At 46.8% G+C, this 13,720-nt stretch overlaps 1 protein-coding gene across 1 annotated transcript in view; it reads left to right on the forward strand.

Annotated features, from left to right (window-relative positions):
- LOC145991298 (tyrosine-protein kinase RYK-like) overlaps positions 1-12,221 on the forward strand; it is a 308,147-nt gene extending 295,926 nt beyond the window's left edge. Inside the window, exons 11-12 of the mRNA XM_083127287.1 lie at positions 8,229-8,365; positions 9,390-12,221. Coding sequence (XP_082983413.1) covers positions 8,229-8,365; positions 9,390-9,501 — 249 coding nt within the window. The 3' untranslated portion in view covers positions 9,502-12,221. The remainder of the gene's footprint in view (positions 1-8,228; positions 8,366-9,389) is intronic.
- The last annotated feature ends 1,499 nt before the right edge of the window (positions 12,222-13,720 follow it).

Raw genomic sequence — 13,720 nt, forward strand, 5'->3', positions numbered from 1 at the left:
CGTTTCAACTCCACACAGAGATACGGTTAGACATCTTGTCCTTAAATTACGAGAAACTGTATCGTTAAATTTTAAAACACCTAAGCAAAAACGACGGATTCTAACCGAAGCAAAACTCGATGATATTGGTGCAGCGTTAGAACGTTCTCCAAACAAACCTCTACGCCGTGTTTCACAAGAGGTGGGCGTGTCAAAATCATCGGCACATACAGTCACTAAGCTACTAAAATTAAAACCATACTCTTATAACACAGGTTAGTGCTCGTTTTGCAATATTTATATAAATGTCTGCATATGTCCATAAAAATAAGCGGGCATTTCAGGCCGCAAATGTCGGCATCTCCGTCAGTGCCGCCCGCCACGCTTCTCCCGATCTCTCGGCTGCAGATCGAAATGGACGTACTTTGGGGTTGGTACATACGCACGTTTAAAAACAACAGGGTGTGAAAACGTCGGCCCCCCTATCCCTCGTTTCTCTCCGGCCCTCTGGATTTCTTCCTCCTTTAATCCCTCAATCCCTCCTTTCACCTCACCCTGGGTGCCAAGCGAGCAGATTGTATTTGCGCCGGAATTACAAAAGGGGGGTTTTACGCAATAGGTTAATTTTTATTTTTATGTCCCTGGTTCGTTTACACATGTACAGCAAGTGAATATACATCTGGTCAAATTTACAGTACCGTAATTCTTGAAATCATAACATTCTAGTAGGATATATTGGTTTATTATACGTAGTCATATGTATACATATTTTACATAGCGTTTCCATGTGTGTCTTGCATAGACCACATTAACAAATCTCTAAATCAATACAATTGCGCACCTATGGCTTAACCATCGGCACTTCCTTTACCGCAGAGTTAGCATAACTATCTCTGTGGGCCTATCCTCAGCTTAAACGATATTCCGTTCATTACAAATACGTTTCCTTACGCCTTCACTCTTTCTTTTGGGCATCAATTATTCAATACGGAAATATCCACATAATCAAAGATTTTTTCTAAAAGGGAACTTGGGACAGCAACAGGGGTTGGCTTAACCAGATGCTACATTATTATATCCAGTCTAGCCACCATAAGTGGACTAAACTTGAGGAGAAGTTCCTCTTTCGTCGATCAATGGGGAAACGCTGTTTTTTTTGCTAAAGCCCACTGGCCTTCTTTATAGTCGGGGTAAACGTCCGTGGACGAGGACCCCGTAGCGTTGCAATGGGGAGGTAAAAAACAGGGGAATCTAATATTCAGCAAAGCACAATCCAATAAGCATATACACTTACATGCAATAATAACATAAAAGTACACTCATGGAAACATATTACTTAACCCTACACCTTGTAGCTGGCCAGCAATCAATTATTACAATATACCAAAACCAGTAATGGTCAATCCGACCGTTACAAGGGTTGTTTTAAAGGTTCAGGAACCTTTGGGAAATAATCACCAAATCACAGGATGTTGGCTTACCTTCTTGTTTATTCTAGACGAACACTACAGCTACACTACAAACACTGAGTAATACCGAAGGAAAACACTGAGTAATAACGAAGGAGAACACTGAGTAATAACGAAGGAGACCGCTCCAGTCGTTGCCCTCGCGATGCCTCAGAATCTCCCTCTCTCTGTTTTTCGTCCCCAGTCTTTCACCCCTGCTTCCAGGGGTCAAATCACCTCGCGTCTGGTAAGGCGGTTCCTTCTCCCCCCGTTAGGTGGCAGCAAAAGTCAGCGGCTTTCGGTGGCTGTCGCTACACCAGCCCCCCACGGAGAAAAAGGGTTACACCTTGTGTGGGAGGCGAAATGTTACGCGTCGACCAGAACGGGTGACGTAGTCACCTCTTGGTGACGGACTCTCTTGACGTTGCGCCGATGGTGGTTGGTTGGTGGGGGGGTGCGTTGGTGTGTCTGAGGAATCCTTGGTGTGTGGGACGTCCTCCGTCCAGGTGTAGGCAGGTTTGACCCGGTCAATGCTGACGCGGGTCTCACGACCGTTGAGACGCAGGGTGAAGGTCTTGCCGTCTTTGCTTATAACTTGATGTGGTCCGGAATACGGTGGTTGGAGGCTGCCTCGTACGGAGTCGTCACGGAGAAAGACGTGGGTGCAGGTTGACAGGTCCTTGAATACGAAGGTGCTGGGTTGATTGTGACGGGAACCGGATTGCGGTCGCAAGCGAGCCATGTGTTGCCGAAGTCTGGAAATCAGGTCGGAAGGGTGTTCCATCCGGGTGGCTGTTGGTGGCACGATGAGCTCTCCTGGGAGTCGGAGCGGTTCGCCGTACACCAGTTCGGCAGGCGATGCTGCGAGGTCATCTTTGATGGCTGCGCGAATCCCAAGGAGCACGAGGGGCAGGGCTTCTATCCAGGTGGAGCCAGGGTGGCACATGAGTGCTGCCTTGAGGTGGCGGTGAAAGCGCTCGACCATGCCGTTGGCGCACGGGTGGTAGCTGGTGGTGCGATGGCGCTCGGAGCCGATGGTCCGTCCTAGTTCGCGGAAGAGTTCTGATTCAAATTGCCGCCCTTGATCTGTTGTGATGCGGGCGGGGGAACCGAATCGCGAGATCCAACACGATGTGAAGGCCGTCGCGACGTCCGCCGCGGTGATGCGTTCCAAGGGGAAGGCTTCGGGCCAACGGGTGAAACGGTCCACGGCTGTCAGGCAGTACTTATAGGGTCCCGCTGATGGGAGAGGCCCGATCAGATCGATGTGCACGTGCTGAAACCTTGCAGACGGAGGAACGAAATTGCCCAATGGAGCGTGCACGTGTCGGGAAACTTTGGTGCGCTGGCAGTCTTGGCACGATCGGGCCCAAGCGCGACAGTCTTGCTGGACTCTGGGCCAGACAAAACGCGACGCGATTAGGCGCGCGGATGCTCGGGTACCGGGATGACTGAGGCCGTGCAAGGCATCAAATATGCGTCGGCGGTGCGCGGCGGGTACATACGGCCGGGGTTTCGCGGTGGAGGTGTCGCAGTAGAGCTTGACTTCGGTGCCAGGTATGTCCATGAGCTGGAGGTGGAGGTCGCAATCGCCGTTCAGGAGCTCACGGAGCTCATCGTCCTCTTCTTGGGCGGAGGCGAGGGAGCGCAGATCGGGGGAGGGGGTGTTCCCGCGAACTGCATCCACCCGCGATAGCGCGTCCGCCACCACGTTAGAGGTGCCTTCAATGTAGCGGATGTCCGTGGTGAACTGAGCGATGAAGGAAAGTTGGTTGAGTTGCACTGGAGGTAGTTTGTCACGCCGCTGCTGGAAGGCGTAGGTGATGGGCTTGTGATCCACGTATATGGTGCAGTGTTGCGCTTCCAGGATGTGACGAAAGTGCTGAACGGCTGCGTAGACTGCGAGAAGTTCGCGGTAGTACGGTGGCCACTCGGACTGCTTGGTGGTGAGTTTCCGGGAGAAAAAGGCGAGGGGTTGCCACGAGCCGTTGGCGAACTGTTGCAGGCATGCACCGACGGAGGTGGCGGAGGCATCGGTGAAAAGTCCCAGCGGGGCTTCGGGATGCGGATGGGCCAGGAGCGTGGCGTTGGCAAGGCTGGTCTTGCAGGCCTCGAAAGCTTGTTCTAGGTCCGGCGTCCATGGGAATGGCTGGGATCCTCGGAGGGTGGTGACGGCAGCATGCAGAGGAGCTTGGTGTTTGGCAGAGGATGGTAGGAAACGACGGTAGAAGTTGATCATGCCGAGGAAGCGACGCACGCCGCGAGCCGTGGCTGGTCGTTTGAAGTCCTGTAGGTCTGCGATGCGGTCGGGAAGCGGTCGTGTGCCGGCAGCGGAGACTTCGTACCCAAGGAACGTGACGGAGGGGGTCCCAATCACACACTTCTGGGTGTTAATCAGGATGCCGTGGTCCGAGAGACGTCCGAAGAGGGCGCGTAGGTGTTCGCGGTGTTCCTCGTGGTTGCGTGATGAGACGAGTATATCGTCGATGAATGGAAAGCAGAAATCCAGTCCTGAGAGCACTTCGTCGATGAAACGCTGGAACGTCTGCCCGGCGTTGCGTAGTCCGAAGGTCATGTATGGGAACTCGAACAACCCGAATGGCGTGGTGATCGCTGTCTTCGGGATGTCGTCTGGGTTGACAGGAATTTGTGTGTACGCCTTGACCAAGTCGATGACCGAGAAGACGGTGCATCCGTGGAGGTGGTTGCTGAAATCGTGGATGTGCCTCACTGGATAGCTGTCCGGAATCGTCCGGGCATTGAGGCCACGGTAGTCCCCGCACGGTCTCCAGCCCTCCGTTTTCTTGGGTACCATTTGCAGCGGCGAAGACCAGGGGCTGTCGGAGCGACGTGCGGTGCCTTCGCGCAACATGGAGTCGAATTCGGCCTTGGCTATTTGTAGGCGATCTGGAGCGAGGCGGCGAGGTCGGCTGGACACGGGGTGGCCCGGGGTCGTCCGGATGTAGTGAACCGTGGAGTGACGAACTTCTCGCGGCGTGCCGGCGGGACGCGTGAGCGTCGGGAAATCGGCTAGGACGTCGCTGTATGAAGAATCGTTCGACAAGGCCTTGATGCTGGGTTGCATAGTGTTCGTTGGCTGGCAGGGAGCCGAGAGTCCCGTTCGTCCATCGAGCAGGCGCTTGTTGCGACAATCCGGCAGCAGCTCAAAGTGGTCCAGGAAGTCCGATCCGATGATGGGCACGGAAACGTCCGCGACGACGAAACGCCATGAAAACTCGCGACGCAGGCCGAGTTTGAGGCAGAGGGGCAGAATTCCGTACGTCTTGATCGTCGAGTCGTTTGCGGCACTGAGCACGTAGTCGGTCGGATGGCGTCGGTCCGGGAGCAAACGTCTCGGGAAACAACAAATATCCGACCCTGTGTCGACGAGGAAGCGGTGGCGGCTATAGCGGTCGGTCACGTACAGGCGGCTTCCACCAGGACGGCAGCCGTTTGCCGCGACTAGCGGCTGCCGTTGGTGTTTGTCGTCGCGGGCGCGTACGTGCATGGGTCGTTGCACCTCTGAGCCTGGTCGCCGAAGCGGTGGTGATACCAGCATATTCCATCTCTTCCTCTTGACGGCGATCTGCGGCCGTAGCGGCGCGGGCTGGTACGGTCACGCGATTGCGAGCGGCCGCGGAAGGCGCGAAAGTCGCTTTGCAGGGACGCGACTTGACGAGTTAGCTCCTCGACGCGTTGGAGAAGCCGAACCGTGTCGGAGGCGGGCGCGAGTGGCGTCGCGGTCGCGCAGATAGCCGGCGGGTTGGGCGAGACGAACTGTGCGGCGATGTTGCTTGTCGCGGGGCTGAGCATGGGGGGGGCTCACCTCCACGATGCGGTCCGCGAGCGTGGCAAGTTGGTCCAGCGGAAGTTCCGAAGACTGCACCTGCAGAATCGCTTGAATTTGAGCGGGCAGGCGTTGGAGCCACAACGTGCGCAGCAAGTCGTCACGCATGGGAGTGGTGCCTGCGAGTGACTGGAGGTGACGTAGGAACTGGGACGGTTTGCGACTGCCCATTTCTTCTTCCATTAGGATCTGTCGCAATCGTTGATTTTCAGACAGGGAAAATCTTCGCGTGAGTTCTGTCCGCAGCCGGGTGTAAGGGTCGGTTGCCGGTGGTGTACGTATGATGTCTCTCACTTCAAACGCGTACCGACCTTCTAACTGTCCCACGACGTATGCGAACTTCGTCTCCTCCCGGGTGATGTGGGCGATGGTGAACTGGGCCTCCACTTGGGAGAACCACAATTCCATGTCCTCGGGCCAGAATGGGGGGAGCTTCACACTCACTCGATGTACGGAGTCCTGTTGCGATTGTACTGCGTGCGGTGCTGGAGTCCTCGGTTGAAGTGCTTGCTGTCTGAGTTGCTCGTTTTCCCGCCTGAGTTGGTCGAGCTGCGCTTGAAGTTCCTCTGTCATCGCGGTGTAGTTGGTGCGTCCAGAACAAAGGGGAATTGGGCGCGTCGTCTAGCGTGAACTTGTTCGATCCGGCTGGTATGGTACACAAAGGGGGTAATCACAATTCACGGCCCCCAAAAAAAAACGATCACGTCGGGGTCACCAGTTTGGGAAATAATCACCAAATCACAGGATGTTGGCTTACCTTCTTGTTTATTCTAGACGAACACTACAGCTACACTACAAACACTGAGTAATACCGAAGGAAAACACTGAGTAATAACGAAGGAGAACACTGAGTAATAACGAAGGAGACCGCTCCAGTCGTTGCCCTCGCGATGCCTCAGAATCTCCCTCTCTCTGTTTTTCGTCCCCAGTCTTTCACCCCTGCTTCCAGGGGTCAAATCACCTCGCGTCTGGTAAGGCGGTTCCTTCTCCCCCCGTTAGGTGGCAGCAAAAGTCAGCGGCTTTCGGTGGCTGTCGCTACAAACCCATAAATTGTAATTAGTTCTGTTGGGTTCCCTGAACAGGACCGAACCTTTCCTCTCGCACAATTTAAATTCGGTCCAATTTGCGTATTGTTTCATTTTAGAAAGGTCCCTGGTCCATACTTAAATTAATCCGGAAAGGAATCATCCTGGACTGAATTGACATAAAAAAGAGGTTCTTTACGGTCCAGAATTCCATTTATTCTTGCTGATTTTCTCTCCTGCACCGGAATTGAATTTATTTAAACTTTCTTTCTTCACATTTAAGAAACCTGAAAGACAAGCCAGCAAAGGACTCTGCAATGCAGAAATTGTCACGAAAACAATTGGAAATCCTGAACGAAGGATAGAGAAACTAATTGGATAGATAGCACTGCACTAGAATTTGGAAAGGGGTACTTGGCATTTGTGTAGGGAGGGTGGATCGAACGGGTCCGCCCCCCCGGAAATTGACACCATTCATTCCAAGTTACAAAAAGCAGAATCTTGTTATTTTTACTGTTCATAAAAGAAATAGTTTGTTTTTTTAGTATTCAAATAGAAGAACCAAAACTGCATGACATCGAAATAATATATTGTAAAATACAGAAACCAGGCCATATTTTCTTCCTTTACCATTGATTCCAAATAGTTTTCACAATTTCCCAAATTACAAAAATTATAGTTTTATGTTAGATTTGACACAAGATAAACTTTATGGAAAAAATCCTCATAACTTTTAAAGTCTTCCGTTCAATGAGGTATGTAAAAATTAATAAGGAAATGCAATAACAATGAACTTCAATACACTAGCTGTATGGAAAGTAATGGAAAATAATGGAAACAGTTGTACTGATGCTCACTCTTCTGGTGGATCAAGTAGAAAAGTCTCACCATTTATATAACAGTAATTCTAATAATTATAATAGTAATAATAGTAGTGGTAATTTTAATGAACATTTATTTTTATTTATAATAATTATTGAAGAATAATAATTACCGTGGCATTAATTATTATTTATGCCAATGACCTTTTATCATTGGGCTGACCCCCACCCCCTACAAAAAAAATTATGCGACGCCTTTGATACTTGGCACTAGAAATTCTTGGGGTAAGGGGCCAGAATCGAACTTGGGAATAATCTTTGTACTTGGTAAGGAACTACAATTAGGAAAGTGAAAACGCTAGATATTCTGACAAAAGCAGTCTATATTTCAGTCACTTAACAGGCTTCTCTTACTGAAATATAGACTACCTTGGTCAACATATTTAGTGGATTTTTTCTGTCATAGAAACAAGGCTTAATCGTGTTACCATTGGGAAAGTAGTACTTGACAAAGCACTAAATTTAGGAGGGGTGCTTCTTACCACCACACTAAAATGATATATAGTGGTACTTAAGCACTACAATAAAAAATAGTAAGGCTTAAGAACGCATTGAAATATCGAGGAAGAAGAGAAACTCGTTTCATAGTAACGGGACCTTCAATACTTAGAAATTAGAATTTTGAATCTGGGGGTGGAGGTACAATTTAAGGCTCTTGAGATAACTTTTATGGGGGATATTGAGAGTGGATATATCACTTGGGAGCACCAGTCACCAGTGAATGAGACACATCCCACTTTCAACTGTAGGTTCAGTTTTGGTTAGCCATATGTGAGTGTAGCAATGGACTTACAACAAAGACATTGACGAAACTTTGTAAGAACACCAAAGTGGACATGCAGAAAACCAACCAAGTAGGTAATAAATTCAAAAGCTACACAATATCATGTTGTTTTGTCATCCTCAAGAGTTGTTAGTAAGCCTCTTAAGCAAGAGTGTGATAGATCTTTCAAGGAAATCTAGCAGGAGAGACTGCATAACACTTATTCCTATCTAGTTTAATGAATGCGCTAAATTTAATTGACATTCTTCCCTCTTCTTATCACAGTGGTCCTTTGGCGTCCTCTTGTGGGAGCTGACGACACTAGCCCAACAGCCTTATGTGGAGGTGGACCCTTTCGAAATGGCGGCCTATCTCAGGGATGGCTACAGACTGGCGCAGCCAATCAACTGCCCCGATGAGCTGTAAGTATGACATATATACGAGGGTAAGTTAGTTCTGGTACTTTTTGGGCAAAAAAGACTCGACCAAGCTTCATTTTTTAAGCAAGGCTTTCTGAACATCTTGTCACATGGTTCCTGTTTCTTATGCCTTTCCAAGCGCCCTGGTCCGTCCTGCTTGTCACTTTCCAAATATCTCCGTTCCTCCTTTTGCTACCTTTCCACCCATACAGCACAGATCTCCAAGATATACATAGGATATCCACAATGTCCAGATCGGAGCCATGTATATTATGTATATCCATTAGGACTACATGGGATATCGAGTTCTAGATGTCCATTGGATGTCCAATCCTGGATATCCGTAGGATCTCCAAATTTGGATATCCATTGGATGTCCATGGGATATCCAGTCTGGATATCAATAGGATCTCCATGGCATCTACAATACTGCACACCTATGGGATCTCCAATGTTGGATATGTATGGGATCTACTACATTGTCTACTTGTTCAAAAATTGACAAATGTTTTTTATATCCGTGGGAAGATTTGTCGATAGTGTCTATCTATCATTCTTCTACCTGCTATATCCTGTGTTGCAATCTTAAAACATATAGGTAAAGCGTCGTGCATAGGTCCATTGTCTTACCCAGCGCATGCGCGCAAGGCCAGGTGAATGTTCCTTTCCTATGAGCTTGCTGTATTTTCATGTATCGTGATTCCTCCCGTGGTCGCCTCTTCACATATCGTTGTTCCTTCTTTTGGTGCCCTCTCCAGGCAGTGGCGTGCCCAAGGGTGGTTGATGGGGGTCATAATCTCCCCTATTGGAATAGAATTCCAAAAAAAAAAAAAAAAAATCGTCAATGGCAAGAAACGATGGCATATGAGTTCTGACTACTAATAAAAGTATACGTAATCCCTCCCTCCCCTTTCGAAAATTCTTGGCACGCCACTATCTCCAGGTACCCTGGTATCTCTCTTTGTACGAGTATTTCTTCTTCTGGAAGAGAGATCCAACACTAGCGACATTTTATTCTTTCTTTCAGATTTGCGGTTATGGCTTGTTGCTGGCTCACTGTTCCCGACGAGAGACCAACCTTCGTGCAGCTGCTTGCCTGTCTCCAAGACTTCTACACTGCTCTAGGGAGATACATCTAATCGACCCAGTGGAGGGTGATTTCCAGAAAGGCCAAAACGAGTCATTTTCCACCTGACTTGCTCCCAAAGCATCCCTTGGTTGCACGCTAGATGCGAGTTTAGCAAGTGACGTTGACGGAGATGGCTGCGTACAGTCTTATTGCGCATGCGTAGAAGGCTACAGCGCATGTCTTTATCAGAGAGTGAACTTCAGGGATGATGTGGGCTTGAGCAAGCTATATTAACATGCTTGAATGGCAGTAAATGGTCACGCTGGCTTCTTACTGTGTTTGAAATGCTCTTCTAGTCAGCGCTACAAGCAAGCGTAAAGCGATAAGAATTACCTTTTCACGCCAAATTAAGGAGTAAAGCTTTATTTTTAAAACTGCGTTACTTATGCGCCGACTTAGGGGGGGCAAGGCACTTTCTGCCCCCTACCAAATTTATTTATATAAAGTTGCCGCCTCTTCTGTGTTAGATTGTCTCAAATGCGCGCGATGCTAGAAGCTTATTCTAGTCACGGAGAAATTATATTAGGGTTGGCTCCCCTGATTTTACCTCCACTCTTAGTTTGAAGTAGGGATGGCCACAAATTTGCATAACTCTAAATACTGAAACATTGTTAAAAGGTTTCACCATCTTTACCTGTCTTTGGCATTCTTCTCTTTCGTAATGCTGAACCAAAGGGAGATTATGAACCCCTTCAACACCTCCCCTTTTTGGTGAGTTACGTTTTGAAATTAGTAACTTGAACTAAGTTACTATTTTGAAATCGGTAACTGTTGCATTTTGAAAATAATAATTATATAACTCGGTTACCCTTGTCAAGTAACGAAATTAATGGATTAATTTATGTGCCTGAAATTTTGGATTACTTTCAATGTTCTTGCCTCTAAATTTGCATATGTACACATGGGAAGTACTAAATTATATTATAATGAAAATTACTGTTGGTTTTTAGTTATATTCATGCATGAAACATGTTTTACAAATTACGTATCTTATGTTACCAGTGGCATGCCCAGGAGCTTTGTAAAGAGGGGTTGTGTCTTATATTTAGTAGCTTCCCCTATATACTACCATATTTTCCAGCATTTAAAGTTATTTCTTTTAGAGATGCTGAGCCAAAGGGGGATTATAACATCCACTAACCCCCCCCCATTGTGCACGCCACTGGTTATCTAGAAGAAAGCAGGCCCGTAGCCAGGCAGGGGCCAGGGATGGCTCAGCCCCTCTGGCACTGCCGCCAGGCCCCTTGACATTAGGTAAAACTATTTTGTGTTCTAATTTCTTTGTCAAGAGTGAAAATGTAGACAGCATATATTATTTTGTTCACTAGTTCGCGAGGGATAAATTCACAGAACCTGAACAGCAGCTATTAGATTTGTTCACCTTGTTTGTGAGCAGAAATCTATGTACCGGAAAGTGTTTAGAAGATTCTCTAGACTTTAGAAAGTTCTACCATAGGGGAGCTTCCTTATCTGTAACTTCCCTGCCCCTGTTGCAGCCTGTCGTTTGACAAATATCTGACTTTTAACGTCATCATCTACATTCCTTCCACAACTGCGTCAAATGTCAACAGATCCAAAGTTTTGGGAACGAAGAGGAGTGTTATTGCTTCGGCCGGGGTACGGTCGGCAATATGATTGAAGTGAATATTGTGCATTTTTATTTGTATGATATAAATACCTGTATCATCAAACATAGTTTAGGGTGTGTATTAAGGGATGGTGTCAGTAGCAGTCAAGTAACACTTCAACAGATGTTTTAGAAGATATAGAAAACACTGCAGTATTTGAATGATATTTCTAATTTTTATGTTTTATAATAACACAATGCCCCCCCCCCCAATTTACATTCATTTAATACTGTTAAACTTTTGAAACCTGGACTTGGTTTGCAAAGCCCCGCTGATATCCTGTGAGCCCCCCTGGAGTTCAGTTCTAGCTACTGGAAGAAAGTGAGTGTAAATTTAACTTGCTTACTAAATAACTGTAACTTGATAACTTTTCAAGTGATTAACTGAGTTATTGTTACTCAATGCAATTACGCCCTCTTGGGCATGCAAACTGATTTTCACGGTGTTTCTAAACCCAATTCAGTGTTTCCATTGCCGGATAACAGATGGCAGCACTCGAACAAAACTATCCCCATAGAGATAGTGCGCCTCGAAGGCTTAGCCTTGAAACAGGGAAAGGCTTCGAGATTTTACACAACCTCTTCCTCTCCCCCTTTCTCCGTTTTTTCTTCCTGCGTGAGACCTGTTCGCGTTGTGCACAATCACGTGACGTTTCTACAGAGCCAGCTCCCGAGAGTCCTCTAGCGAGATCCTTGCAAAACACCTTCCCCCGGAACTGAGGTTCACTAAGCAATTACAAAAGGTTGAAAGTCGGCGAGCGCAATTAGCATACACTCACTTCCCACGGAGGAAGGAATGGTGATTTCCAACAGGTCGGAATTGCGAAGGGACAACTTCCAGCGCCTTGTCTTTGGCTCGCTAATGTGTCTCGGAGTCATTAGCAAAGACTTACTTCGCCCCAAAAGTAACTCTGTTACTAATTTGAGTTTGTATATTTGTGCGAGTTCTTGTTTTAAGTCCACTTGATGCAGGTGTAGTGCAGAATAAATCTACAATTTTAAGGTGAAATCCTCAACCGGGTATCGAACCCGGGACCCTTTGATTACAAGGCGATTACCACTATGCCATTGGGGAGGTCCCTGGAGAATGAAAGTCAACCAGATAATATATATTAATTATTCATTGATTTATTTGGCACCTTCAGCGCTCCCATAAATTCTATTGGGTTCCGTAACGGGACCAAAACCTTTTTTCTAGCACAATTTAAATTCGGTCCAAGTTTCGTACTGTTTCATTTCTATTCTAACTTGGACGACTTTATTTAAACTGATCGGAAAAAGGTTCCTGGACCGAATTGAAATACTTTACAGATAAAAAAAAAGTTATTTTCGGTCCAGAACCCATTTACGCTTGCCGATTTTCAATCCCGGACCGGAATTGAATTTTATTTAAAATTCCTGGGCCTTTAACAACCCTGCCAGGGAGTGGGGCTGCCTCCCCAGATGCTCACCCCCCCTTACACTACTTAAATGTTACCAGTTGACAAAGAGAGCACGAAAGATAACATAAAAATCTAATTTTACGATTTCAATAAAAATTAGTGCTAATCGCGAAGATGAGGATGAGCGATAAAATGATAAAACTGATGAAGGGACCGACAAGGAACACCCATGCCTCTACCGAGATTCCAACCCGAGATCCCTGGCGTTGTAGCCCACATAACTTAAGATTCACGAGCTTTTTTTTTTTTTGCCTTAAGTTTAATGGTAACAGTTTTTCAACCTGTATAACTCAGACGTGTATTGCTGATTGTGCTTAAAAATAAAAACATTAATAAGCTGTAAAACGACCAGCTGACTCGAATTTCACTGTCGAAGAATGTTGCGTATGATTCCGAAAAGAATTCTCATCCATATTTGAATTGAACCTTTACAACCGCAAATATTCGCTTCTCGCTGTGTTTCTTGCTAATGAACCCAAAATGTGGTGAATTTTAAAAATTTAGTAATCGCGTATTCTCTCATATCCGTACAAAAAGTGATCATGCTGTGGTCCATTGTTGCTCATATATAGAGGTCAACATATCCCCCTTTTCTTTTCAACAATTAATGCCATCAGAAAATGTGACCATTTTTTCTCATTCACGCATGTTGCGACTCGACTGTGCCTCCCAGGGCTCCGCACCCAAATCCTCTTAAGTTTATTATAATCGCCTTTATTGAGCGGACGTGTTTCGAGATCTCCGAAACAGCTTGCAGGAGTATTCTCACGATAATAAAGCAGCAGAGGCTTATTGATAAGCAGCGTTGCATACTTCTTTACCAAAGGACTGATCTGTGTTATTTGCGTAAGTCTGTAAAGGTATAAATGTGTTTTTACAGTGGGATGTGTGTTTCAATCAGGAGAGTGTGTGTGTGTGTGTGTGTGTGTGAGAGAGAGAGAGAGAGAGAGAGAGAGAGAGAGAGAGAGAGAGAGAGAGAGAGAGAGAGAGAGAGAGAGAGAGAGAGAGAGAGAGAGAGAGAGAGAGAGAGAGAGAGAGAGAGAGAGAGAGAGAGAGAGAGAGAGAGAGTGAGTGAGTGAGTGAGTGAGTGAGTGAGTGAGTGAGTGAGTGAGTGGAAGGAGTGTGTTTTTTAACAATTGTATATTTGTATAAACTATAAC

The sequence above is a fragment of the Lepisma saccharinum genome, chromosome 8, assembly GCF_977018435.1.
Source record: "Lepisma saccharinum chromosome 8, izLepSacc3.1, whole genome shotgun sequence".
NCBI lineage: Eukaryota > Metazoa > Arthropoda > Insecta > Zygentoma > Lepismatidae > Lepisma > Lepisma saccharinum.